This window comes from Phytophthora cinnamomi, assembly GCF_018691715.1.
Source record: "Phytophthora cinnamomi strain GKB4 chromosome Unknown Contig94, whole genome shotgun sequence".
In the NCBI taxonomy this organism is placed as follows: Eukaryota; Oomycota; class Peronosporomycetes; order Peronosporales; family Peronosporaceae; genus Phytophthora; species Phytophthora cinnamomi.
In genome coordinates, this window is record NW_027151027.1 from 277,843 (window position 1) to 302,695 (window position 24,853).

At 56.4% G+C, this 24,853-nt stretch overlaps 8 protein-coding genes across 8 annotated transcripts; 6 read left to right on the forward strand and 2 right to left on the reverse strand.

The window, feature by feature from the left end:
* Positions 1-3,556: 3,556 nt before the first annotated feature.
* Positions 3,557-5,135, forward strand: IUM83_18850 (uncharacterized protein; the record flags this gene model as incomplete). Its single annotated transcript, XM_067943871.1, has 2 exons — positions 3,557-3,757; positions 4,809-5,135. The coding sequence occupies 2 exons, from the start codon at positions 3,557-3,559 to the stop codon at positions 5,133-5,135; spliced, it is 528 nt and encodes a 175-aa protein (XP_067783955.1).
* A 3,820-nt stretch (positions 5,136-8,955) lies between these two features.
* Positions 8,956-11,244, forward strand: IUM83_18851 (Protein interacting with poly(A)-binding protein; the record flags this gene model as incomplete). Its single annotated transcript, XM_067943872.1, has 2 exons — positions 8,956-9,226; positions 9,320-11,244. 2 exons carry the CDS (start codon positions 8,956-8,958, stop codon positions 11,242-11,244), a joined length of 2,196 nt encoding a protein of 731 aa, XP_067783956.1.
* Positions 11,245-11,693: 449 nt separating this feature from the next.
* IUM83_18852 (uncharacterized protein) lies at positions 11,694-14,216 on the forward strand (the record flags this gene model as incomplete). The annotated part of the gene is made up of 2 exons (XM_067943873.1): positions 11,694-11,804; positions 11,895-14,216. The coding sequence occupies 2 exons, from the start codon at positions 11,694-11,696 to the stop codon at positions 14,214-14,216; spliced, it is 2,433 nt and encodes an 810-aa protein (XP_067783957.1).
* Positions 14,217-14,329: 113 nt separating this feature from the next.
* IUM83_18853 (uncharacterized protein) lies at positions 14,330-15,079 on the reverse strand (the record flags this gene model as incomplete). Its single annotated transcript, XM_067943874.1, has 1 exon — positions 14,330-15,079. The coding sequence occupies one exon, from the start codon at positions 15,077-15,079 to the stop codon at positions 14,330-14,332; it is 750 nt and encodes a 249-aa protein (XP_067783958.1).
* A 606-nt stretch (positions 15,080-15,685) lies between these two features.
* On the forward strand, positions 15,686-18,524 carry IUM83_18854 (rna recognition motif-containing protein; the record flags this gene model as incomplete). The annotated part of the gene is made up of 5 exons (XM_067943875.1): positions 15,686-15,894; positions 16,000-16,356; positions 16,440-16,570; positions 16,666-16,718; positions 17,304-18,524. 5 exons carry the CDS (start codon positions 15,686-15,688, stop codon positions 18,522-18,524), a joined length of 1,971 nt encoding a protein of 656 aa, XP_067783952.1.
* Positions 18,525-19,176: 652 nt separating this feature from the next.
* IUM83_18855 (uncharacterized protein) lies at positions 19,177-19,856 on the forward strand (the record flags this gene model as incomplete). The annotated part of the gene is made up of 3 exons (XM_067943876.1): positions 19,177-19,552; positions 19,674-19,695; positions 19,760-19,856. The coding sequence occupies 3 exons, from the start codon at positions 19,177-19,179 to the stop codon at positions 19,854-19,856; spliced, it is 495 nt and encodes a 164-aa protein (XP_067783937.1).
* Positions 19,857-21,142: 1,286 nt separating this feature from the next.
* Positions 21,143-22,456, forward strand: IUM83_18856 (map kinase phosphatase; the record flags this gene model as incomplete). The annotated part of the gene is made up of 1 exon (XM_067943877.1): positions 21,143-22,456. The coding sequence occupies one exon, from the start codon at positions 21,143-21,145 to the stop codon at positions 22,454-22,456; it is 1,314 nt and encodes a 437-aa protein (XP_067783953.1).
* An 84-nt stretch (positions 22,457-22,540) lies between these two features.
* On the reverse strand, positions 22,541-24,241 carry IUM83_18857 (uncharacterized protein; the record flags this gene model as incomplete). The annotated part of the gene is made up of 2 exons (XM_067943878.1): positions 22,541-23,960; positions 24,048-24,241. The coding sequence occupies 2 exons, from the start codon at positions 24,239-24,241 to the stop codon at positions 22,541-22,543; spliced, it is 1,614 nt and encodes a 537-aa protein (XP_067783954.1).
* Positions 24,242-24,853: the final 612 nt, after the last annotated feature.

Below are 24,853 nucleotides of genomic sequence, written 5' to 3' on the forward strand. Positions count from 1 at the left end.
TTACACGTTGCGCAACGTGTATGAGGAAGCGTAAGTACTTAGTAATTACTTAGGTTAATTATATTTGAATACACAAATATAAGTTAACTTTAGACAAGGATTCCAAGTGACTTAGTTTAAGGTAAAATGAGAACTGTATTGTTTGTAAATTGGTCTTCCTCTAAAATCTGCTAAAAACTGTTTATCATCTATGAAAGGGTTGACAGCGGCTGGCTGTCAGAGCCCCGCTAATATGCATAATCTCTGATTGGTAGAAAGATGCTGCTTTCTACCAATAGGATCTTTGGTATGTGTGGACCACTTACTGTGGTGGTCCACTTCAATGTATCCATCGGTGTGTCTTACACCAATGTGAGGAAGTATCCAAAACGTTTAACAGATAACCTATCTGTTAAATTCACAAGTGACTTGCAGCCACTTGTACGTGTAACCCCGTTACAATGGAAATTGTCCGGATACGGGGAGATCAAGTACTGGTTATGTGCTCCAGTTGAATGGTTTCCCGACGCTTTGGTCGGCCAAGAAGAAACAGTGTTCAACTGAGCTGGTGGCTGCCAGTCGGTGTGTCGAGGACATCTCGGGCAGGAAGAGCTACTCACAAGAGATAGGCATGAAGCCTTTGGTTCCGGAACTACACTGTGACAATCAGAGCACGATCAAAGTTTGTCAGCACTGCGTTTGACGGTGAGGATTTGCAAAACTGAGCCATAAGCTGGCTGAACTTGTTGAAGGCAAGAAATTATCGCTGAACTACGTTCCTGGCTGACGTTCACCATTGATTGAATGCTGCTGGGTGTCGGAGCAAAAGCAGGCAACACTGTTGACCAGCCTTTCGTCTCGTGTTGATTTCTTTCTCTATCACTCTCTCATGTTCACTCACGATCTGGTCGCGTTCTGGTCGGATGGCTAGGAGAAGACCTGCAAGTTCGATGGATGGATTGTATGGTCAAAGGGGTTTTCTGCTTAGGCTTTCCTCCTCGTGCATGGCACGTGTAGAAGTCACACAGTTGGTGTGAGGTTAATGGTTGAATATTACTTCGAGTTCTGCTCTCTAGTACACAAGTGTTCCCTATCTACTCTTCGTCGACACCCATCCGCAGCGCTAAAGCTGTTACCTTTGCGCACTGCTCTAGCGTCACCAGAGAGATCTCCCGCTGCAACACAACAACCCCGACTGAGAGGTGAAAGTCATGGCCGGCGATGTGGCGGCTGCTTACCGAAACGCGTTCATCCATAGCGAATCGGTGTGCCTATTCGGAGGCCACATCCCTGAAGACAACGCCATCATCATCGACATGTCCGCGGCATTTGGGTGGTGTAGCTCTGCCGGCACGTACAGCGATCTTGGCGGCGCTGTAGCATACACACACGGCAACAGCACCGACCCAGTCCACCCAGACGGCTTCTACAGCTAAAGCCGGATCCCGCTGCGCCGACATCGAGCGCTCCCTGCGCTTCGCGATGACGTAATACACCACGCGGCGGTAAATTGAGGAATAACACTTAAGTTTTAATCTGATACCGTCACCGGAACCGTCGCCATGCCTTCGGGGAAAATATCGAAAGCGCAGCAGCGTCGGACACGCGCTCCGGTCCAGGAGTCTTACGCGGAGCTAATTCCGCTCGCTCATCGGTTCGTTGCGCCACGTAGCAACTTGCATCCCCCGGCCCAAGCCTTCCTCCAGCGCCTCCGAGTCGGAGAGGCTCAGCTCCACCGCTCATCCCGCGGTGATCTCTCGTCAGCCATGCGAGACGACCTCGCGTGGTGGTGGCGGATTCTCCAATCTGAACGTCCGTACCGGGGAGCAACCCGAAATCGTTGTCGCCACTGACGCCTCCGACGTGGGGCCTTGTGCTCGTTCCGTCCCTCCAATGCGCCCTCACAGGATTCTCCCGGTCCGAACGCGCTCAATCACGGAATTCAACCAAGGGGTCGCGAACGAGTTCGACATCAACTACCAGCTCACATGACGCTCCTTCCAAGCATGGGCGCCGACGAACACCGCTCCATGTCCACTTTCGGATCGACAATACATCCGCAGTGGTATGGCAAACGAAGATGGCGTCGCGGAACACCTGAGACCAAATTCTGATCCGTCTACTGGGAATCTGGGAGCAGCAGCTCGTACTTCGATTCTCGGTATCAACGCTGGATCCCGGCGATGGAGGACGTCACATACGCACAGCGGTTCAACGCCTTCGTCGCCGGTTGGGAGATGACATGCCCTCGACACCGCCTGCCACAACATCTTCGCGAGCATTCCGTTCCCGACTCCTCATTCCGGCACTACGCGCGGTCGTTCAACCGCTGGAAGCAAGGGACACAACAACTTGGCATCCCATGGAAACTCGAAGTCCCGCTCCCCGCGAAGGTTGCTTTGCTCTCCGAGTTCACCATTGACGGGATCCGTTCGCCGCCCCATTCGCGGTTCCTCGATGAAGACAATGCTTTGCGGTATCTGATCACAGCCGGGTTTGACTTCCCGCCGACCATCCACAGGTCCGCATGCTCCTGAAGGGTATGGAGCTCCATCACGTCGGAGCACCTGCAGCGATGCGCCGGGGACCTCGGCCTTTACACCTCTTTGGACCAAGCGCTTTGGGGGGTTCTGTGTCTGGCCGTCTTTTCCTACTTCGGAGATCAGCAGGGACACGTTTTACCGACCACCCGTATCATTGCGCGCTCTGTACATCCGATCCTGTGCCCGGTATTAGGAGCGCTTCTCCTCCTCCAAGCGAGGAAAGGACAATCCCCGTCATCGTGTTCATGAGCGAGAATGGCCAGCCAAGCTGCTTAACAGCGGCCAAGGCGAGGGCAATTCAGCGCGGCCTCCGGCGAAGATCCGTCCAAGTTCAGTACCCACTAGTTGAGAGCAGGCGGCGCACTGACAATCCAGTTCCACGTAGACTTCACAGTGGTGCAACGACAGTGCTCACGTAGCGGGCAGATCTACCATCGACGCGTCACCCCAGCGTAGGAAATTTAGCCCGATAACGTGACACACACGTTTGCCCCTACCGTCTGTGTATTTGACGCTGAAAAGGCTTGAAATTGCCCAGCTCGGAACATGTTCTTCCCTTGGACCAGGGAGATAGAATCTCTGTGAAATGGAGTAGTAGGGCGCTGAACGAGCACCGTAATATTGCCATCGTCTTCACCGTGCCGCTGTCAAAGCGTCGATGAACAGTTGGCAAACGCTTTGTCAGGTTCCTGTTGTGTACAGTTCTTAGAGCAGTACCTTGATATCACGAAGGCTGCGAGCCATCTTGCCGAAGGGATTGTAGAAGTAGTATAGTGATGTGCTTTCGGTCTGTGTGCTTGCTATATGTACGAGCCGCTATGAGGTTTTACAGGTAGACGAGGACTTTTTCCCCGAGGGGGCTTTGCGGTGGAGGCGGAGGCCCCAAGACCATTAAGCTGGACAGGTAGCGCCTCTTCCGGGAGGCCTTCGCTGATGAGCTGAGGGTGGAGCTGGATTACCTGTTCATGGAGCTGGGCGAGCTTCTGGAAGCCGTTTATAAGGTTTATTGTGAGGTGAAGCAGGAGAAACGCACGATGGTGGAGGCCGCGGTGGTGGTGAAGCTGGCTCTGGACACGGCCAGTGCTCTGACGGCCAAGCTGCAGCTGAAGTTCCCGACGCTTCGGTCGGCCAAGGACATGTTCAACATTGCGAGGAACATCTCGCAGAAGAGCTTCCGACAGAGCATTCTCCTGCTGCACAGAGCATCATGGACGAGCTCAGGACTGCGTTTGACGGTGAGGAGGATAAATCGGCCACGTACGTGCCTGGCACGTTCTTGATTGAGCTGCTGGGTGTGGGCACCACACTGGACAGCTTCGTCGCCTCGATTCCGGTGGATAACAGGAATGCGATATTCTTTCCGAGTGGAGTATTTGGAGAAACCTACGGTGAAGATCGGACGCCACTTTACGTCTTGATTCCCGATACTAACAACGACAAAGTTTTCCTGATACAGCAGCTGCCAATGTTGTATAACACGATGGCTGACCGGAGAAATGCTAGCAAAGCCGGGATTGAATTGGCACCCATGGAGCCGTTTGTTATGTAGTAATACACACACGACGGTAAATTGAGGAATAACCTTAAGTTTTAACTGTCGCTAGCAAGTTGCGGCACTACCCTGGTGTAGCTACGTTCGCTAAACTATTGACAAAAACTTCTTCTCAACTATCATTTGTCAAATTATCAATTGACGTGTACCCAATTGACAATTTACGTATGAAGGATTTGACGAATCATGTAGAGTTACATGAATCCGTCACGCCGTTCATGCTACTGATGGATAAGTTTTTCACGACGCTCGAGGTGACAATCCCAGTTTGCTTTGTGTGCATCTGCTGGATGCAGCTTTGCAAGGACGTGGAGATCTTGGCCGCAACATCAGCCTCATGTAAAACCACTCAACCAAGTTGATGAAAAGTATGGATATCGCAGCCGAAAGCAACAAGGCTCTGCTTGCCAACAACAAAGCCAACAATCTTCTGAGCCTCAGAGATAAAGCAGTCAACAACACTTCGCCACGTCGGGCGCGCAAACCCGCTGTTTGCGGGATTTCTGATGTTGAATCACCATTTCCAGTATTTGCACATTGTAGACGAGATTAGATTTTCGACGTCAATACTGCGAGCATTCAGTCATCTCTACGATGCGCTTGTGCAAGAGGGATATCTCGACCACATTCCGTTTTTCGGCAAAATATTGGAGGTCTATGGCCATGAGCTCTTTACTCCGTCTCGTGTCGCAGCGACACATTGTGGTTACTATCGTACGTAGGTACTTGCTTAGCTCGAACCTGAGGGCTTCGGCTGTCGATGCAGTGTACCGCGGAGAGAAGTTTCTGTTGGGAGCGAAGCCTACAAGAAGCGCAAGGCCTTCCTCTTGAGTGATGTGTCGAAGATTTTCCGCCTGATGAGATTGAACGACAAGTTCGTGTTGAGTGGTGGATCATGGAAAGGCATGCTAGAGGCGACCTCGGACGTGTGCTCAAAAGAGCTTTGTGCCACGCGGGTGCTATCACACGACCTACTCAAGCTGAACGAAGACCTCGTGGATACGTTCCCTGATTTGATTAAGGTAGTTGGGCGTCAAGATGATTTCAAGGATACTCCGTAGCTGGTGAATCCCGCCAGCAGCGGGTGAATCGAGCGTTGGAAGAGTCGGTCATGAAGTTCCTGATGCCGCTCTTGGACGCCATGCAGTCAGACGGATCATTTGACACAAGTGCGATACCTGGTGGAGTTCCAGCTACGATTACGCTTGACGCGCTGTTTGCTACGGATACAGACAGAACTCCCAGAAATGATTCTCTATCACTTGATATAGCGCAATAAGTGATAATAATCTTCAAATCTGGGATCCACCGTTTTCACAAACAGTGCATTTGTAATTAATATTCTCTCTTTAAGCTAATAATTGATCATCCCCGCAGACGATTATTAAGAGCTTAGACCGGTTTGAAGTGCGAAGTGATCGCTCTTGCTTCTTGTTTGCGAGCTTCTTCAGGTTATGCTCAAAGATCCATGTGAACAGAAGCTTTTCGTCATATTACAGCACACGTCGTCTCGTTTTCACGACAGCCTACGCATGACGACGGCAGCTCGCAGCAAACTCTGCATCGCTTGGAGCGCCTTCCAAGTAGAGAATCAGGTGCGTTGGTCACTTCTTCTGACACAAGAGAGTATGGCCGACTGGAGGAAGGTTGAGAGCCTGGATGTCAGCAACGATCAGCCATGGAGCGCTTTATGATACACGCAGCTAAGAAAAGTATTTGAGGCCACCGGTGAAACCCGCTCCACGCCGTCGCAACCCACTTCATTGCTGTCAGAATGTCCACCTTAAACCAGTTCTTCTGTTGCTGGTCAGCTACTTCCAGTGCGTGCATGAGATGAAAGCGCCGATAGTGAGCTTTAAAACAGGCAATGATTCCCCCATCTAATGGCTGCAACACAGTCGCGTTAGGAGGCAGAAAAACCACCTCGACATGGGTAAGCTGGACATCAATGATCGACGGAGCGTTTCATTAGTACGAAATTACGGTCTTGGCGAGCCATTACCACATTAGGTTTCTGAATCCAGTGGCGAAATATAATAGTAGTCATCCACGCATTTTGTTGGCAATGGTAAGAAGCCCAGCTCTTGAGCCGATTTCTTGAACGCACGAGGCTTCTTTGCATGGCCAATGAATAACGGTTCGAGCAGCTCGAACCCGTCATGTTCGTCGCCAAACCCACCGTAATCCGTGCTTTGTCTTGCCTGACGCCACGTGCAGCTCGATCTGGCACTCCAACTGTATGTGAGGTGCACTTCTGTAAAAAGGCCAGATTCATCAAAGTTAAACACATCATTCGTAGTACTGGTCTCCTTCACCACTGGCGGCACTAGCTGCCTCGCCATGTAGTCGGATATGCTTGAAGTCGTGTCGTTTCTTGAAGGCTCCTAACACCCAGAGAGAAGTACAAGCTGACCTAGTTCTGGATGATACAAATGGGAGCCCTCATGTAGTTGGAGCATAAAATATTGGAGATGGTTGCCTGTACAACCGACACTGCACTGTCGGAAGCTCAGTCAAGCCACTTGGCTTGGTGGGCATCTTCGCAGAACACTAGACTGCTGAAATGCCGATTTTCAGTCTCGTATGTCCAAGGACACAGCGGTTGTAATTAACGGTAGATTCGCAAGTCCGCCTCAAAACTGTGAACAGAAATATTTCACGCTTCCGTCGCAGCCAAACTTTGCGACACAAGAGTATGGCCGACTGGAGGAAGGGAGAAGGGATGATTATGAGCAAATATTTGAGGACCTGATGGAGTTACTTAGAAAGAGCAAGGGCCCGCTGGCTGACAGTGATCTCGAGCATTTCAAGTACGAAATTAGGAGGGACCTCGACCTAATGGGCTTCATTTCAGGGAACCCAGAGCCAGGAGTAGATCCTCTGTATGGCGACCTCTGTAGCCTCCTTCACCAAGCAGCTGCTGGTCCGGCACACGATGCTGACCTAGTTCTGGATGATACAAATGGGAGCCCTCATCATACAACCGACACTGCACTGTCGGAATGCGCCACTGCAGAAAGACCTGAAATGCCCTCGAGAGCTCTATCCAAACGTCATGGCTTTACACAACGCTGCAATTGCAGGCTATGAAGATATTGTTCGGGTCATTCTCGAGGGGACAAGTAGTGGACTTGAATACGCCCACATTCCATACGAAGGATACCCTTGCGCATTTGGCAGTGAAAAATGAACATTGGGGTTTGTTTTGTGTTCTCCGGGCGCTCGGAGCAGATCTTCGCATTAAAGATGGCAAAGGCCGAGCGGTGAGCGAGGTGACCTCAAACAAAGAGTGGATGCGCAGAATTGCCGCAAACATGGCCCAGTATCATGCGTTCGACGCGATCAATGTCGGGAAGCTCAACGCACGTTCCAGCCCACAGGATTCGGCTACCACCGAGTTGCTGCGGCAGTTGCTTGCTGCTCAGCACGATGAACAGGGGTCCACTGGGCGTGAAAGTCCCAGTTCGACTGCCGTGGAGGGGGAGAAGAACAAAAAGAAGAGCAAGAAGAGCAGGAAGAGCGATGCAGAAGAACAATCGATAATCGCTGCCGCTGCTGCTGGGGGCACCACCGCGGTAGAATCGGCACGAGTACTATTGCGTCTTCTCGATGCAGCGGGCTCCGAGGTCAACGATAGTCACGAGTCGGAGAGTCTGTCAGTGCTGGAGGACAAGCTGAGAAAGCTGTCAGTTGCCATTTTTGCTCGGCTAAGAGACCCTGATATCCCTGCTAGTAAGAAGGCCAGGGATACGCATGACGCCTGCCGACTGATTAAGGAGCTCTGGGGTCTTGTCCGAAGGTTTTCAGAGTCCAGTAAGCTGAATTCCACCGTCATCATATCCGCCTCGCCGTTGCTTCGGAGGCTGTGCACGGGATTCATCTTATGCAGAAACTGCATCGCGCTCGCGACCCCGCTCTCACGGTCGTTGAGCTCACTCCCGTACGCCAGCTGTGTGAAACAACGAAGCTGTTCACCGAGTTTGTCGTGGGCACGGCGAGGCTCTGCGTTTCCGTCGACAGGGGGCCACAAGCTCGTGAGATTATGGACGTGCTGGAGAAGCGCTTCCTCAAGTCGCCTTTCGACAAACGGGTTCCGACTGAATTTCGAGAACTCGTGTAGACGTACTCGACAGCCCGTGAGACGATGGGCCTGGGTCAAACGTCGAGCGCCAAGATGATGCGCTCGTTGGAGTGGTATCTGACGAGTGCTGGGGACGACTACGACGCGCAGTTGACGCTTGATGAGCTGGCGGGTCGGCCGATCTACTTCGAGATCAGACCGGCCTCCAGTCAGCGACGAAGACGCCTTCCCTCTTACCATCGGTGTCAGGATCACCACCGAATTGAAGGCGGTCGCGTGCTTGGGTGGCAGCGACAGGCGAATTATCTACGGCGGCACTAGCAAGGCCGACCTGGCTCGAGTGCGTGCTATGGTGCTCCGCGTGGCCGAGCGGCTTGAGGCCCCCCTTGACCCCCAGAGCACGCACTCCTGCTCGTCCTTTGTGCGCGTTGGCGGCTTCGGGTTCTCGAGTGCCGGCATCCTTCGCGGTGCCCCGGCAAGCTAGGACTGAAGCAGGAACAGCAGTCGACCTTCCTGCAAGTTGAAGTTGTCTGCGACATGTGCATCCATCTGAATCTGCGTCTGAATCTGAATCTGAGTCCGTTTAACCTGTTGCGTAGTCGGGGTCGCTCTCCCCCGAACCTGCAACGACCTAACGTTAGTACGTACCTCCGTGTACCGGTACGATCCCCCTGGCCTGCTGGTGCGTCCAGCCAAAAAGAGGCTTCAAGCTCCGCAACAGCCAGCAGAGCAGCGGCCGGCGCCTCGCTCTCCTCCTCCCTCCCTCCCTCCTCCTCCTCCCTCTCTCCTTGCTCGGCCACATGCAGAACACCACGTCGAGACCCGCCGGCGGCCAGGCGCAGGCGCAGGCGGCCCGCAAGAGCGGCGGCGCCAACAAGAAGAAGAAGCCGCAGCAGCCCAAGAGCAACGGCAAGGACGCCAGTCCCAATCCCGCGCCCGCGGGCCCGCGGCCCGTGGCGCCGCCGCCCGTCACGGGGCCCTGGGGCAACCCCAAGCCCGCGACCGGCAGTGCGCCCCCGCCAGGCTTCGCCCCCAGCCCGCCCCAGCCCAAGGCCACCGGCGGCTTCAGCGGTAGGCTCGCCCTACCCAGATCCACTGTAGCTATTGTATCATTATTGACTTGATATTATCGTATCCTTTTTATTGTGATCGCGCCGCTTGCAGACGCGCACCAGAGGCTGCTGCGCCACCGCGCGCTGTTCGCGTTCCGGTTCCTGGTGGGCAAAGCCGTGGAGCTGCGGCTCGCGGCCTCCGAGGAGCGCTACGCCGGCGTGCTGGACTGCGTGGACCCGGACGACTTCTCGGTCGTGCTCAAGAACGCCAAGCGCCTGAGCGGCGCCGCCGACGCCAAGCCCTTCGAGGACGGCAGCACCGTCATCTTCCGGCGCCAACAGCTGGCGCACCTGGTGGCGGACGGCACGGTCAACTACACAGACGGCGTGTTCGCGTCGGCTGGCGCGGCGGCGGCCGCCGGCGGCTTTCGCACGGACACAGAGATCAGCGGCCAGAAGGGCGAGCATCTGTTCGGACGGGAACTGGAGGCCGCCAGCTCGTGGCTGGACCCGGCGCTCGACACCGGCGCGCTCGAGGACTCGGCCCCCAACGGCAGGCGCAAGAACCAGGGCAAGGCCGGCTGGAACCAGTTCGAGGCGAACGAGAAGCTCTTCGGCGTCGTGTCCACCTACGACGAGAATATTTATACGACCAAGCTGGACAAGTCCAAGATCTCCACAGAGCAGTCGCGCGCGGCCGAACGACTTGCACAGGAAATCGAGCGCCAGTCGGCTGCTGGCAACTTCCACTTGCAGGAGGAGCGCGGACAGACAGTGCGTGGCGGCAAGCACGCGAACGATCTCGATGAGGAGGCGCGATACAGCTCGGTGGACCGCAGGGGTACCCCTACGAGCTCGAGTGACAATGCGTACGTGCCGCCGGCACTGCGGAATGCGCAGCGCCAATCTAGCGGCGGTAAGGCACAGGCTAAGGCGGCAAAGGCAGCGCCCACTAGCGCTACGACCAGTCCGGCGCCCCCGGCACCAGCACCTGCTGATGCAGAGGTGGAGCCTGCGTCTGGAGCCGCTCCACCTCCGCCCAAGCCGCTCTCCTTCAGCGAAGCGGTGACTGGACGATCAGCTGCTGCTGCACCTGTGTCTCCGCCTAAGGCTCCGGCTGCGAAGGCTCAAGCCGACGAAAAGAGAGGTGCTTCCACTTCCCCTCAGAAAGCGGCGACGTCTGCACCGGTGAACGGCAAGGACGCGAAGCCTGCTGCTGCCTCGAAGTCCAAGGGAGCAAGTCCGAAGAAGAAGGAAGCTGGAAAGGAGAAGAAGACGGAGAACAAGACTGAGGAGACCAAAACCGAGAGCAAGTCTTCCGCATCGTCGACGACGACTACTACGACGACTACCACCACCACAACGACCACGACTAAGCAGTCGAAGGAGGAGGCTCCGAAGGCGGCTCCCAAGAAGGGACTCAACCCGAACGCCAAGGAGTTCAAGCTTAACGCTTCCGCAGCCGAATTCACCCCGAGCTTCGCGATGCCGCCGGCAGTAAAGGAGCAGCACGTATCGTCGCCGTATCGTGGCGGCTCGCCCGGACACATGCCGTACGCGCACCCTGGCATGGGCTATCCTCCGCCGATGCAAGAGGAATGGATGTACGATGGTGGCATGGGTGGAGAGGAAGGAGGCGAGATGGGGATGTCTCCTTACATGCAGGGTGGCTACCCGGTGCCTGTGGGCCCCAACGGAGTTCCTATGATGTACCCGCCCATGATGCCGCAGCAGAACATGCGCATGATGGGCGGACAGCGCGGCGGTTATGGTAACTACCAGCAGGGATACAACCCTCGCGGATACTACTCGCCGCCGAACGGAGGATACCCGCCGTACGCGGGCGGTCCAGGAGTGCCTGGTGGTGTAGGTCCTCAGCCCCCTCTCCCCAGGGAGCCCACACCCAGTGGCGATGAGGCTGCTGAGGAGCCCGCTGCCGCTAGCGCGCCAGTTCCCCCTGTGCCCGAGACGGCACCAGCAGCCGAATCTGCTCCCTCGAAATCAAAACAACAGACATCGGCCTCCAAGAAAAAGTAGACGAGATTCTTAGTAAGGCCTGCGCGCAGGGTGATCGCGGCGAAGCACAAATCAAGGACGGGGATGATGGAGAGAGACTTTCGGGGCGTGTATGCTTGAGTGTCTTGCTTGGATATCGCTGATCTCACTTTGCATATGTCGTGCTGTCAAGGTGCAGGTGAGGGGAGTTACGTGGCGCTATTTTGCTTGTAGGTGTTCTTGAAACGGCGGTGCCCTGCAAACCCTGCCGATTCATCAGGAAGGCAGCGGAGCTTTGGTGCGTGATGCTGCCTCCTATTCACAAATCCACGATTGGCTTGCCCAACGAGCGCCGCGGCAGTGGAGTTGGTGGAGTCGATGCCAACAGGAAGCAAGCTATAGCGTCTCCCAGTCGTGGTGTGTATCTCGAAAACCAGTCCAATGGTATGCTACCAGCAGCTTCCTCTTCGTTTTCTCCAGGACTGGATCGGATGGCAGAACGTGTTCACGCGCTTGAGCGGGAGAACGAGCACTTCCGAGAAGAACTGCAGCATCTTCGGCACTTCTACTCGAGCAACCAACAGCAACACGAAAACGATCAGGTAAGGGCATTTATATTTTGTGAGAAGGCGTGGTGAAGGCGTTCGAGACTAACTACAGTACACCGTGGTTTGGGATTGATTGGATATTAGCTTTCGGTCGGCAGAATCGCTGAAGATCTTCAACGTCTTGCACACTCGTTCAACAGCAAATTACAAGCAGACATGAGCCACCAGCAGCGGGAGCAGCAGAAGTCTGCGTTACTATTCGCTGAGGTGTCGCGACTTGGACATCGCCTGGAAGGGTTGGAAAGCGAATTGAGAGGTGTTATCGATGATACTCATCGAAAATTCGCGGCCCAGGATCAGCATGCACAGTTTTTGGCGTCCGTGAGCTCGAAGCAACCCCAAGCAGTATCACCTGGCCGCACCTCAGAATTTCAACGACAGCTAAGAGATATGCAAGATGCTATGGTGCAGCTTCGCAGCGAGCTGGATGCAGACCGCAGTGCAAGGTGGAAAAGTGACGCGGCGGTTGATGCCAAGCTGGATGCGCAGCTCGAGCGATTAAGCTCGAAGATGACGGCAGATAAGAGAGATCTGGCGCGTGCATTGGACGAACAGCGGCAGCTCGTGACAGGGGCCGATTTCCAGCGTGTGACAGCTCACATGCGTGAATTCTCACGCGTAAATGATCACTTGCTCGCTTTGGAGCGATGGATACACAACGAGTTTAACCAGGTCAAACGGATATTCCAGGCTCTTGCAGGCGATGTGGATGCACGTTTTCAGTGTGTGCTGGCTGAGCTTGGGAACGGTCTGAAGATGTGGCACACAGCACTGGCACGTCAAGAAGAGGATGTAGCAGTGCGTTTTCGCGACGTTGAGGACGCTGTGCGCGCTGTAGCACTTGTGGTGCAGCGAAAACTTCGGACGCTGGAGGAAGTGATCCCTCTGGAAGTCCAGGCACGGCAGAAGAACGACGACAAGCTCCGAAGGCGGGTGGAAGGCGTAGTCAAGGCGCTAGGACACGCAATCGAGACAAGCCGTGAAGAGTATTTGCCACAGCAATCCACGCTTGCACATCGCGTGCACCAACTGGAGCTCAACCAGCACACCACTTCAGATAAAGTCAGCATGCAGCACAATGCGATGCGGGAAACGATTCAAACGTTCATGGAAGACTCTGACGCCATGCTGCTCAGATTAGCCAACGCTGTTGAACAAGAACGAGTTAAAGCACTTCAGCCTGTTGCAACGCCAGCAATTGCACCCGAATCTCACCTGAAGGAAGACATGCAAGCAGAGACTCTGCGCATTAAAGAAGAGCTCAAGATCTTGCAAGCGTGGAAAAAAACACACGAGGATGAGTGCCGTCAACTTGCTCGGAAAGCGTCAACGTTGACTGTCCCTGAGGTAATGCCACCGCCACATGCAACTGAGGATATGAAGGCAGAGGCTGAGCGGGTCAAATGCGAGCTAGAATCTCTACGAACCTGGATGGAGACGCATGCAAAAGAGTGCCGCCAGTATCTACAGGCAAAGCCTGTTGCGAGTTCCGTTGTTCAGCCACTGACATCTACGATCCGGACAAGATCCGCTGACAAGCTGAAAGAAAATGCCAAGCGCGTCAAGGAAGAAGTCGACGCACTGCAAGCGTGGACGGCGATGCACGCACAGGAATGCCGTCAGTACTTCGACTTCTTGAGTTGGTCGATGGAGGATATTCGTCGTGAAAGTGCTGTGGTGCAGTGCTTGGACGCGGTGATTGACCAGATCGTTGAAACTCAGACGTGCGGGCATTTGGACACTATTGTGAAAGGCGTTAATGGAGTGTTGCGGCGGGTTGCAGTGCCTCGGGTTATGCACGTGGTGGCGTCACCTCCGAAGTTCATTTCTACTAGCACATCTCTCGGTGGGAAAGCTCCATACCGAGCTAGCCCTACGCACCATGCTTCGCATGTCAGCAATTTGGGCTTGCCTTCGCTAGCCCAAGACAGCTCGAGGACTTTTGTGAATGAGGACGCGGCGGACATTCTGGACCTGTCCACGACAACGTACTACGCCTCATCAGACGGCGAGAGTGTTTTCAATGGTGCACGCACGGAGAATGGCGAGCGTGGAGAAGAGCAGTTAGAGGTCCGTGAAGAAACCAAGGAATACGTGCCTCAACGTTATGGTATATCTTCCGATGGAAAGAGCAATAGCGAAGCGGGCTTGTTGAAGAGCGGCGAGTTTGGAGACCGGTACGGTCTGGACGAGGATGAATACAGCATGGACATGACCCAAGAGGACGTCCAGGTCGAGCAGCCTGTGCCCGCGCAAGCAGCCCTCACTATTCAAGAGGAAGATCCTCTCGACACTGCCGTTCAATCTCAAATCGACTCTCCCGCGACACAGCAATCTTCTCATACTCCTGCAATCGACGGCACCGAAGCACAGGATGAAGAGGAACCGATGACGCTGGATCTGTAAGCAGCTCACCCACCCCACCGCACTCTCACCCTCACCCACAGAAGAACAGTTCGACGACCGACTGCATTCACGCACTAGCCGCCCTGACAATAACATAAGTTTACCTACCCAGCCTAGGGGATGCGTCCTGACGTGGTGCGTCGCATGGCCTTCACCCCAAGTGACACAGCCTCCTCCCGCAACGGCTGCTGCGAAGGGCAGGGCGCCACGACGGCGGACTCCCTCCCCGCCGGGTGGAACTGGTCCTGCGGCGGCGTGATCGGCACGTACCAGCCCCACTGCGGGCTCTCCGTCTGCGCCGCGTCCTCCGCGTCGTGTGCCACCGCCGCGCCCAGCGCCGCGTCCAGCTGCTGCGTCGTCACGCTCTTGCGCAGCCCGCCCGCGAGCGCTCGGTGCTGCCGGAAGCCGTCCTCGAACCGCTCGGCCACGTCGTCGCGCGCCTCGCCGTCGCTGTCGCTGTCGCTGTCACTGTCGCTGTCTTGCAGCCTCCGCGCGCGGCGGGCGGCGGGCGGCGCGTCGTCCTCGAACACCTGCGTGAGGCTGCCGCCGTGCTCGTCGCACCAGCTCACGGCGGCCGACAGCTTGCCGTCGCTGGCGGCGCCCGAGCCCTTGCGCGCCAGCGACGGCGACGGCGAGCCTCTGCGCGTCTTGTGCTGCTTGGGCTCTGCCTCCTGCTCCTCCTCCTCCGGCGGCTCGGCGGCCTCCGCCTCGGGCAGCTCCAGCGCGTTGAGGTACGTGATGACGGAGACGGCCGTGGCGGCCGCGGCGGCCAGCACCGGGTGGTCCTTGAACCACTGCACGCCGCTCGAGACCTCCTTGGCCGTGGGGAAGAACGACGCGTGCGGGACCAGCGCGTGCGGCATCGCAGAGCAAATTGGCGAATGGCGGCGTTTAACGCCCAAGAGGCACATGCGTGTTCTTGTAGGGGGAGGCGAGTGCGACTATAGTGGCCCAGAGAGTTCTTGTAGAAAATGGAGACGCGCCACTTCAACTTGGGGGTAAGGCAAGCGGCTGTGACGTCACTCGCTGGCATTTTGCAGCAGCGAGGGGTGTGATGCTGTGCATGAAGTAAATACATGTACATTGTGTGCTTCCGGCGATAGAGGGGCTGGCAGCTCCGGCCACAGGGCGAGCCTTGTGCCCACCGGCGGTCTGATCTCGAACCTGCGGGACGGCATGTGCCATGCCTCTTGGACAGGTTTCTGTGTGCACCGATTCCTGTGTAACACGATGTGTAGTCGAAGTTTGATAGATATCATGTTCCACGGGTTTGATGTGCGCCCACACAACTCACGACGCACACAGTGAAAGGATCAGCACCAGCCGCCAGAGAGAGAAAGCGCAAAGCGAGTGAACTCCCGACTAAACGCCCACGACCCCCGCCACCACCGTGCGTACACTCGCTTTAGCACTAGTTTAACCGCCCCTCCCCCTCTCTAACCCTCCCCCTCCCGCCGCAGAACCGCACCATGGCCGATGAGGAGGAACCCGACTGCTGCCCGCTGTGCATGGAGGAGTTGGACATCACGGACAAGACGTTCAACGCGTGCCCCTGTGGCTATCAGGTGTGTCTCTGGTGCTGGCACCAGATCAAGAACGAGTACAACGGGCTGTGTCCGGCCTGTCGCCAGCCCTACGCCGAGCTTTCCAAGCAGAAGAACCCGCTGGACCGCGAAGAGTGCGTCAACCAGTTTTAGCACTCTCTAACCGCGTTAGCACTCTCTAAACCGGTTAGACAGTGTTAACACTAGTGTCTAACCTAGCCGTGTTGCCGTCGCCGCAGGGTGGTGCGCCGCACCAAGCAGCGCAAGCAGAAGGAGAAGAGCGAGCGGCGCTCGGCCGCGCACGCCAAGCACGCGACGGTGAACCGCAAGAGCCTGCAGAACGTGCGCGTGATGCAGCGCAACCTTGTTTACGTCATCGGGCTGCCCGTGCACTTCGCCGAGGAGGACGTTCTACGCTCGCCCGAGTGCTTCGGCCAGTACGGCAAGATCGTCAAGGCCGTGGTGAACAAGAGCCACCTGAGCGCCGACCGCCAGAACGCCACGGCCAGCGCCTACATCACGTTCGCGCACAAGGAGGACGCGCTGTGCTGCATCGTGGCCGTCGACGGGTTCTACCTGGACGGCAGTCTGCTGCGGTGGGTGGTAGAGCGGTTCTACCTTTGGGAGGGTAGAGTGACGTAGTCATCTAATTTTTTTTTGCTTTTGTTTTGACGGGTAGGGCGTCCTTCGGCACCACCAAGTACTGCAACTTCTTCCTGCGCAACATGCAGTGCAACAACCCGGACTGTCTCTACCTGCACGAGCTGGGCGACGAGGACGACAGCTTCACCAAGGAGGAGATGCAGTCTGGTGGGGAGAACGAGAGAGAGAGAGAGAGAGAGATGTTCTACCAGGTTAGAGAGGAGGCTAACGCATCTGTTGTGTTTGGTTGGTTGCTGCTGCAGCGCTGCACTCCGGGAAGGCGGCGTTCCGAGACATGTCGATGGCGAACGGGCAGGTGCAGGAGCGAGAGGGCTCTCGGTTCCCGCCGCCGCACAGACCCAGTAGTACTCAGTCTAGGACAGGGACGGCTGCCAGTGCCAGTGCTAGTGCTAGGGCGCCGTCTCCGGCAAGAGGGGCGACGCTGCTTAGGTCACACAGCGAGGAGCGGTTCGGGGACGCACAGAGACATTCACAGAGCGCCGCGGCGGTATCGAAACTCAGACAGGGCGACAGCAGCAATAGTTCAGGGTCTTCGTCGCCGGACCGCGTCGACACATCATCATCAGCAGCAGCACACAACACAGAGTACCCGCCGCTCGGCAGCAGCTTGGTGCGAGGAAATTCTTATAGCAAAATCGTGGCGGGCGGACACAGCAGTAGCAGCAGTTATGCAGGATCAGCAGCACCAGCAATACCAACACACGCAGCAGCAGTACCAACACACCCAGCAGCAGCAGCGCCGACTCCAGCAGAACCAGTGCCAAGCAAAAAGCCACAGCTGCGAGTAGACACATCTCGGGAAGAAGACAACATATCGCCCGTGGAAACGGTAGTAGGACCGTTGGAAGCGCTCAAGTTGGCCACGGGTTCATCGACTCAGGAGCCAGCGTGGGCACAGCCGTTCCCGACCCCGTCGGTGCCACAGAGCGAGAGCGAGGAACAGACCACTGCGAGCAGCAGTGCAGCAGGAGTTTACAGTCCGTTCGGACTTGGATTTGAAGGTGGAATTCGCCGCGCCAGCAGTGCCAGAGAGCTCACGTCGAAGACCCCGGCGTCGGGAGACATGTGGGGGTCTTCTAACGCGCCCAAGAGTTCGCTGGACCCGTTCCCGCCTGCTGCGCCGACTATGGCGGCTTCTGCTAGCTCGTCGTCGTCGTTTGCGTCTATCGACGCGATTTTCAGCCAGCGAAACGAGTCGTCCGAGGCACTCGCGGGTTTGCTCGGTGTCCAGTTGGATCCCACTCCGCTGAACCATGGCGTGCCGCTAGCTGCGGCACCCAAGGACGCGCGAACATCACGGTTTTCGTTCGCGAACCCTGCCGACGCCGGTCGTGGCGACATGCAGCAGACAACGGCGCGCTACGAGTTGCTGGACGGTACGACAGTGAACAACCGCAGTTCGTTTGGTGGATTTGATGCTCCTCGTGTCGGAAACGCTCCGTCGGTACCCTCGGCGTTCCCGCCGACGGCGGATCGTTCGGGCTTCCCGCCCCTGGGCAGTTCTCAGCAGCTTCACCACGCGCCACCTCCCCCCCATCCGTCCAGGAACTCGTTCGGCGGTGACTTCCGCAGTAACGACATGGGGCTCGGGGGCAGCGGTGCGCTAGGCGGTGGTAGTGCTGCTCTAGGCGGTGGATCTGGTGGACTTGCGTTCCTGCAGCAAATGCTTCCGAATGTGAACATCAGCTTTGGGGGCGACTATCCCACTCTGTCAGGTGGATCATCGAGCGGTATGGGCGCTTCCACGACGCCAATGCGTAGCGCTAGCGCTGGCCGAGGTTGCAGTTCGGGACGTCGTCTCTTTGAGCGCAGTCAGAGTGCTGGGGCTGGCTTGGTTTCACCGGATTCGTGGGATGGCGGAAGCCTGAGCTCTCTGGGCTTCGACTCGCAGTCCAACACTCGCCGGGCATCCAGTGGTTCATCGTTTTATGACCCTGCGATGGTATCGCAGGCACCAAGCGGGTTTTCTAACAACCTCTACGGCTTCAGTTCGTCAAATGCGATGGCGCCGAACGGCAGTGAAAGCGACCGCCTGCGCATGCAAAACGATTTTGGTGGCGACGTGTATCGCCGTTCTGGTTCCTTGATGAACAACAGCTAGATGAAGCGACTTGCGTTTTTTTTCGAGTGTCGACCCGAGAGGAACGACGATCACAGCACTTGAAATCCGTGGTTCGAACGACGAGGATCTGAGCTAGTGCTGACAAGTTTATCACACATATCACACACACACACAGTCTACGGTGAATTGAGGACGAGGAACGACGATGAAGTAATGAGTCCCGGACCGGAAGACGCGAAACACAAAACACACACGCACACGCGAACACACAACTGCTGATCTCATGAATGATGCGAAAAGAAAACGAGAAAATAAAACAAAAAGGAAGGAGGAGAGCACTAATTTCACACAAGGAGCGGCTTGCGTGCGAAGGCTATCAAGACACCAAACACACACACAACACACGACGAATCCCGTTGAGCTAGCTACGGATGAAGTCCACGTCGAGATATGCCAGAACACACAAAACACGAGTCGCTTTTGCTCCCATGAGTTTCGCGTACACCTCCTGTGTGGTCGTTGTTCCCTATTCCTGCAGGTAGCGACGTTTCAAGGACGGGGTGGAATGGATAATCGACGGCGACTCCTGGATGCAGCGGGGCAGGTAAGTGGGCATGGTTCTCGTTCGACGGCGCTGCATCACTGACGTTCGTTCGCCAAATTCTTGATGGGTAGTGGGGACCTGCAGACTATGCATGGCGTGCTCGGCGATCGCGACTCCCTTACGAGCGAAGTTGGAGATGAACCGCAGGATGACACAGAAGCCATTGACAAGGAGGAAGAGGTAAACGAAGCCCTTCCAGGTGAAAAGTATGTTGTGGGCGACACCGCTGAAGCGGTCATCGAAGTAAACGGGGAGGACGACGACGCACCCGACCTCCAGCAAATAGAAACCGAAGCAAGCCCGCATGATCATGAGTACGAGTTCAAGCAACCAAGCTCCGAGGAGGTTGAAGAAAGTGGCGAATTCATAGCCGCCTGGATCCGAACGAACTTCCCTGACGTCGCAAGCGAGGTAGAGCTACGGTCTCAAGCTGCAGCTTCAGATAACATGGTGGCTCCAGAAGGTAGCTCAGCTCGAAGCGATACTCCATGCCACGTCGACTACAATCCCCATGCATGCGAGGAATGCAGTGCCTTCCCTACTGCGTTTATTTGTGAGGATTGTAATCTTACTCTGTGTTTCAGATGCACGGATGCCATCCACATCGTACGTAAGTGTCGTTACTTTTGATAGAATATCCATTGCTAACAACCACATTTCTGTTGAACAGATTCCATCACTTTCAGGTCACAGCGTACGCTTTGGGAGACCCACCAGCATTCCAGTTACAGGGCGCGAAGTTCGAGCTGACGTCGAAGCGCCAGTGATTTCTGCAGCAGTGCTGTCTACGAACAAGTCGACGCAAGAGCCCCCACCTCGTATCTCAGCTAAGCAAGTGGAGGAGTCACGATTGGTACTTCCTGCAGGGACGAACATATTCTTTCGAGCTCCTGACTGTGCACGTTGGCCACGCGAGCTACTTCACGGCACATTGGTTAGCCGAGAACCCGCTACAACCTCGAACGGAGGCACCTTTTACCACCGCGTACTTTGGCTCAGAGGTGTCGAAGCTCTGCCCAACGGCTTCTTTCGCGCCTCACTAGCGCTGCCTGGCTGGAACATCAGCAGCGACAGTGAAGTTGATATTGGCGAGACTTTCTGGCCGCACGAGATTGGCGTGTACACCACCCAGCTAGGGGCTTTGCGTGCTGTTGTTACGGCTGAGCAAATGGCGCGCGCCAAGTTTCGACGAGAACTCGAAGGTGGCCGCGTACATCGTTGGCGCAGGTTCGATTTCGATGACGAGGAAGAAACCCAACCCGCTGATGAAGGTGAAGCATTCCCATCTTCCGAACTTTTAGACGAGATTGTTGCGGAGACTGATGCAACCCTCGCCAGCGAGTTTGGTGTGCGACTCACACGCCAGGAAGACGCGGCATTCCACCAAGAGCTTTCTCAAGGTACGTGGCGTTTTCGTAAGTGGATGGAGACGATCGGGCGCGGTGATGACTTGCAAGAAGAAGATGCCGTACCATTCGAAAGTGGCGTAGCTGTCCCTGACGACACTCAGCATGAAGACGTCTTCGACGAGGAACTTGAGTCTACGGTGCCCACGCCGTGGGCTCCTGCAAGTCGCATCCGGTTCTTCATGATCGCGCAACATGAGTTAGTGTTTCCAGAGCGAGTCTGTCGACAACATCTACGGACGATTTTGGAGCAGCTACTGTTTGTGTATGCGGGTTTTGCCTGGAAGCTGTGGCGTGAGTATGTCGAGCGCCATCGTGAACGTGAAGAACAGCAGAATCGTGAGCGAGCTGCTGGACTTCTTCAAGCCTGGACGAGGCGGATCGCTGAGCGAAAGCGGCGAAAGGAGCGCCAGCTGCTGCTGAGTATGGCGATAGGATCTTCAATCGATGTGTTGGAGCTCTATCGACGCCGACAGATCGAGGCTCGGAAGTTGTACGACTTCCTCACCCGACAGATCGAGCAGCGGAAGCGCAATGCATTGAGAGCGTGGCGTGTGGCTGTGGGTCCAAGTTCTCCTCCACCCCCGCCAGCTATTACTTGGCACCCAAGTCATGGAATGAAAGCAATGTTGCCTAAACTGCCACGCATGGGGGCTCGTCGTCGCACGGCCCAGGACAAGTCGGTTGCGCCTGGAACACAAGTCATCATCGAAGACATGGCAACGTACAAGCTGTTCCGAGCGAACCACGCTGGGCCTGCAGATACAACCTACTGGGTCATCCGAGGACGAGTGCTAGCTGGAACATGCCCCATCGGGCCAGCCTTCCGCGAGGCACGGCGACTGGTGTCACGCACTGACTTCGCTACGAGTGTTCTCCTGCAGCAGATCAGCGTGTTCGTCTGTCTTATGGAGGCTCAAGAGCTCACGAGTATGGAGGCAGCAGCAGCGGGAGGCCCCGACACTGAATGGAGCTACGAGCGCCAAGTTCGAAACAAGTACCAAGCACTTTGCATGGAGCTGAAGGGCGCCGAGACGATCAGCAGGAGACATGTGGAGCTCGCGCAGCAAGCGTTAGTTGACTTCGACGTTGAAGCTGCCAACGCTGCCGCTGCTGCGATGGGAGGCTCAGGGACCAAGAACAGCGAGAAGCGGAGAGCGTCGATGACAATGCAGCAGCAGCAGGACGAAGACGCCGCTGAAGAAGCCAAGATAAAAGAGGCCCGTGAAGCTCTTGAGCAACGTTTGCAACTGGCGGAGCAGCAAGCAGCCAAGGCCACGCACGAAGTCGCACGACTTGGCATGATGCAGATTGAGTTCGTGTACTTTCCTATCGTACACGATGAGGTTCCAGACAACGACGAGCTGATTGCATTTCTCCAAGGTCAGGTCGAGTCGAGACTCCGAGCAGGCAAGAACATCTACATCTTCAGTCGTCTGGGCCACGGACGCACGGGAATCGTGTCGGCATTACTGCTTGGCCGCGTGTACGGAATTGCGGCATCGGAAGCTTTGGAGAGAGCTCAACGTACACACGATTGCCAGCGTCCAGGGGCGCCACGAGGCTTGAGCTTTTGCTCACCAACTACCGCGCCGCAATTGACGTTCGTGCGGAGAACCTTGGCACGCTGGATGGATCCGATCTACGTGCCTATCGTGCTTGAAAACTCCGAGGGGTTCCGGTCTACGCGAGTGCAGCAGCGAGGGTTGTTGGCCGAGCCGTACTTGCGAGACGAAGGATTTATGATCAGCGCTGCCGGAGATGCACAGGCGCGCGAACGTGAAGCACAGGAACAAAAGCGGCTTGAGCGCATTGCTCGGCGTGAAAGCTCAGCTGCTGCGTTGCAGCGTGATCGGCGAAGACAAAAGGGTGAACATGAGAAGATGGAGGGCGAGGAGAGTGTTCAAGCTGCACGTGAGGCGATGGAAAGCATGTTTGACAAGATAGTGGAGGAGCCATGAGGCTGTGGTTCATAAGTGGTTAATAGCGTGCAAGGTGTTGGAGATGTACGCGAGTATCGGGAGTGACGACGAGCCTGGTTCCCCTTACATGAGGCTGCACTTGGCACCGCACGCCGGCTCAAGGTTCTCCACCTCAGCTTCGGCCTTCAACTGGGCGACTTCCTCTTCCTTCATCATCTTCGGCGAAGCGGGCGTTCCAGAGGGGGTTCCCGCCGCCTTAGCACCGGATTTCGGCGAGGCCGAAGACTTCGGAGACACCACCACCGGCGAAGGTGCAGGCCCGCTAATGGCCGGCATGGGAGGGAAGGTCGAGGCATCAGCTAGGACCGTCTTAGGCTCAGCTTGGTCCGTCTTGATTGGCGTTGGCGGAGGCGTGGCCGTCGTCATGGCCTTGACAGGCTCGGTCTTCGTCTCGGTCTTGGCAGTCGTAGCATTGCCCGTCGCAGCCTTCGCTGGATTTGCCTTGGCAGTCTCCGTCTTGGTAGTCTCGGCTTTCACATGCTCAGGCTTCGCTGCTTCGGTCTTGACAGCCTCTGTCTTCGAAGTGCCAGGCTTAGCAGCGCCGGCCTTCACTGGAGATGCAGCAGGGGTCGTGGCAGTCTTCACAGGCGACTCGGCAGGCTTCACCGGCGAGGCAGCAGGAGTTGCCGAGGCCTTTGCCGCCGTGCCAGCATTCTTGGCCGGTGAGGCTGGTGTGGCAGCCGCCTTGTTATCACCAGGCTTCGCCTCCGTGAGCGAGTTCCTAGGCGGTGTGGGCGAAGACTCGTGTGAAGATCCATTAGCACTTGCACTGCTCGTAGATGCAGTAGCCTCCGTTCCCTGTGCTTCCACCTTCGCTGCTGGGAGACGAGCAGCGACCTCAGCAGCACTCACGGGCGTCGCCAATGCATTCGCCGGGGCGGCTCCACGAGGACTAGCGGGGTTCGAACCGAGACCGACGATGCTGCTGGAGCGGCTCATGGAGTCGACGTCCGAGAACTCGCTGCTGTCAATGCGGTCGGCACGGCCCAGCTCGTCCATCTTGGTTGGGCTGAGTGCGTCCAGGCTGGAGCGACGCGCCTGCGGGTTCTTGACGAACTTGCGCGTCTCCGTCAGCAGTTTGCCCTCTGCGTCCACGGCTCGCTGGAAGCTGAAGGTCAGGGCCGTGCCCTTGGCGCCGCAGGTGACGAGACCGCCGGGCGTGTCGCTCTTGGGCTTAACGACGTGGGTCAGCACGTGGTTGAGCGTCTTGCGGACGCGGTTCGAGTCCACGACGTGCAGGCTGAGGCCGTCGTCGCCGTAGTGGAGCCCCGCACCGTTAGAGCAGCCCTCCTTCTCGACCTGGATGTACATCTCGCCCTTGGTGGCCGACACCTGCAGACTGATGCCTTCGCGCTGGCCCGTCACCTTGTTATTCAGCGAGTAGGTGCTGCCGTCCTTGCCGTCCGAAGTTCGCAGCACGAACGGGGTCTGGTAGGTGAGCGGGGTGCCGTTCGGCTGCTGCTTCTCGCCTCGAATCGGAGCACTAGAAGGTCAAAGCACAACAAGTCGTGAGAGTCAAGATCAAGTGTCAAGAGTGTCAAGAGCGCTCGAGAAGGTGGCGGAGTCGTACATGATGAACTCGGCCTCGGTGAAGCGGTCCTTGACCTCGTCCTTCACGGGAGGCACGACGAGCAGCTGGGGCTGGGCCTTGCCCGGGAGCTCCAGGAAGCCCAAGCAGGCAGGGGCGGCACTCTCGACGAACGCCGACTTGGTCTGCAGCTTGACGACATCGCCGAATCGAATGGGCTCGTTGACGTTGCTCATGGTCGCTGGAAGCTCGACGGCGGAAGGCGAAGGCCCGGGGCTTTGGGCGCTCGCAAAGGCTGGAAAGTTGGGAAGTGAGGAAGGAGAAGTGCAGCACTACGCAAGCCGTTGGCGAGTTACACGCAAGAGGACTATTGTTGGCGCCGCTATCAATAGTGGTGCTTGCCTTCCTCCCTGCATTCTTGGCGACGGAGACTAACTAGCCTCCAGAATAGATGGCTTCCCTCCCTGCGTGTTGAAGGGCAAGAGCTTCGTCAAGTCTCAGCATGACGCCAATATTTTTAGGCGAGCACTCTTGTGCTTGGTGTCTGACCAAGTACAAGACGTGCAAGCAGCGATAAGGTGCAGCGCAAGTGGTGGACTTGCATCCTAAATACAAACATCAATGCAACGCGTGACGCTCGCAACTGTGTATGTTCTTGTTGAAGTTGAAGTGGTTTAACATGCACAAGGACGTAAATGCACGCGCATGTTAGATGGTTGCCCCGATGGACGAACACACAGCACTCGCTTTCAACGCTAGAAAGAGTAGTATGGATATTTTCTCTTTTTTCATCTTAAGCCACTCGCAAAGCTAAAACTAAAATGGCGAGTTTGCTGGTGGGAGGCTAC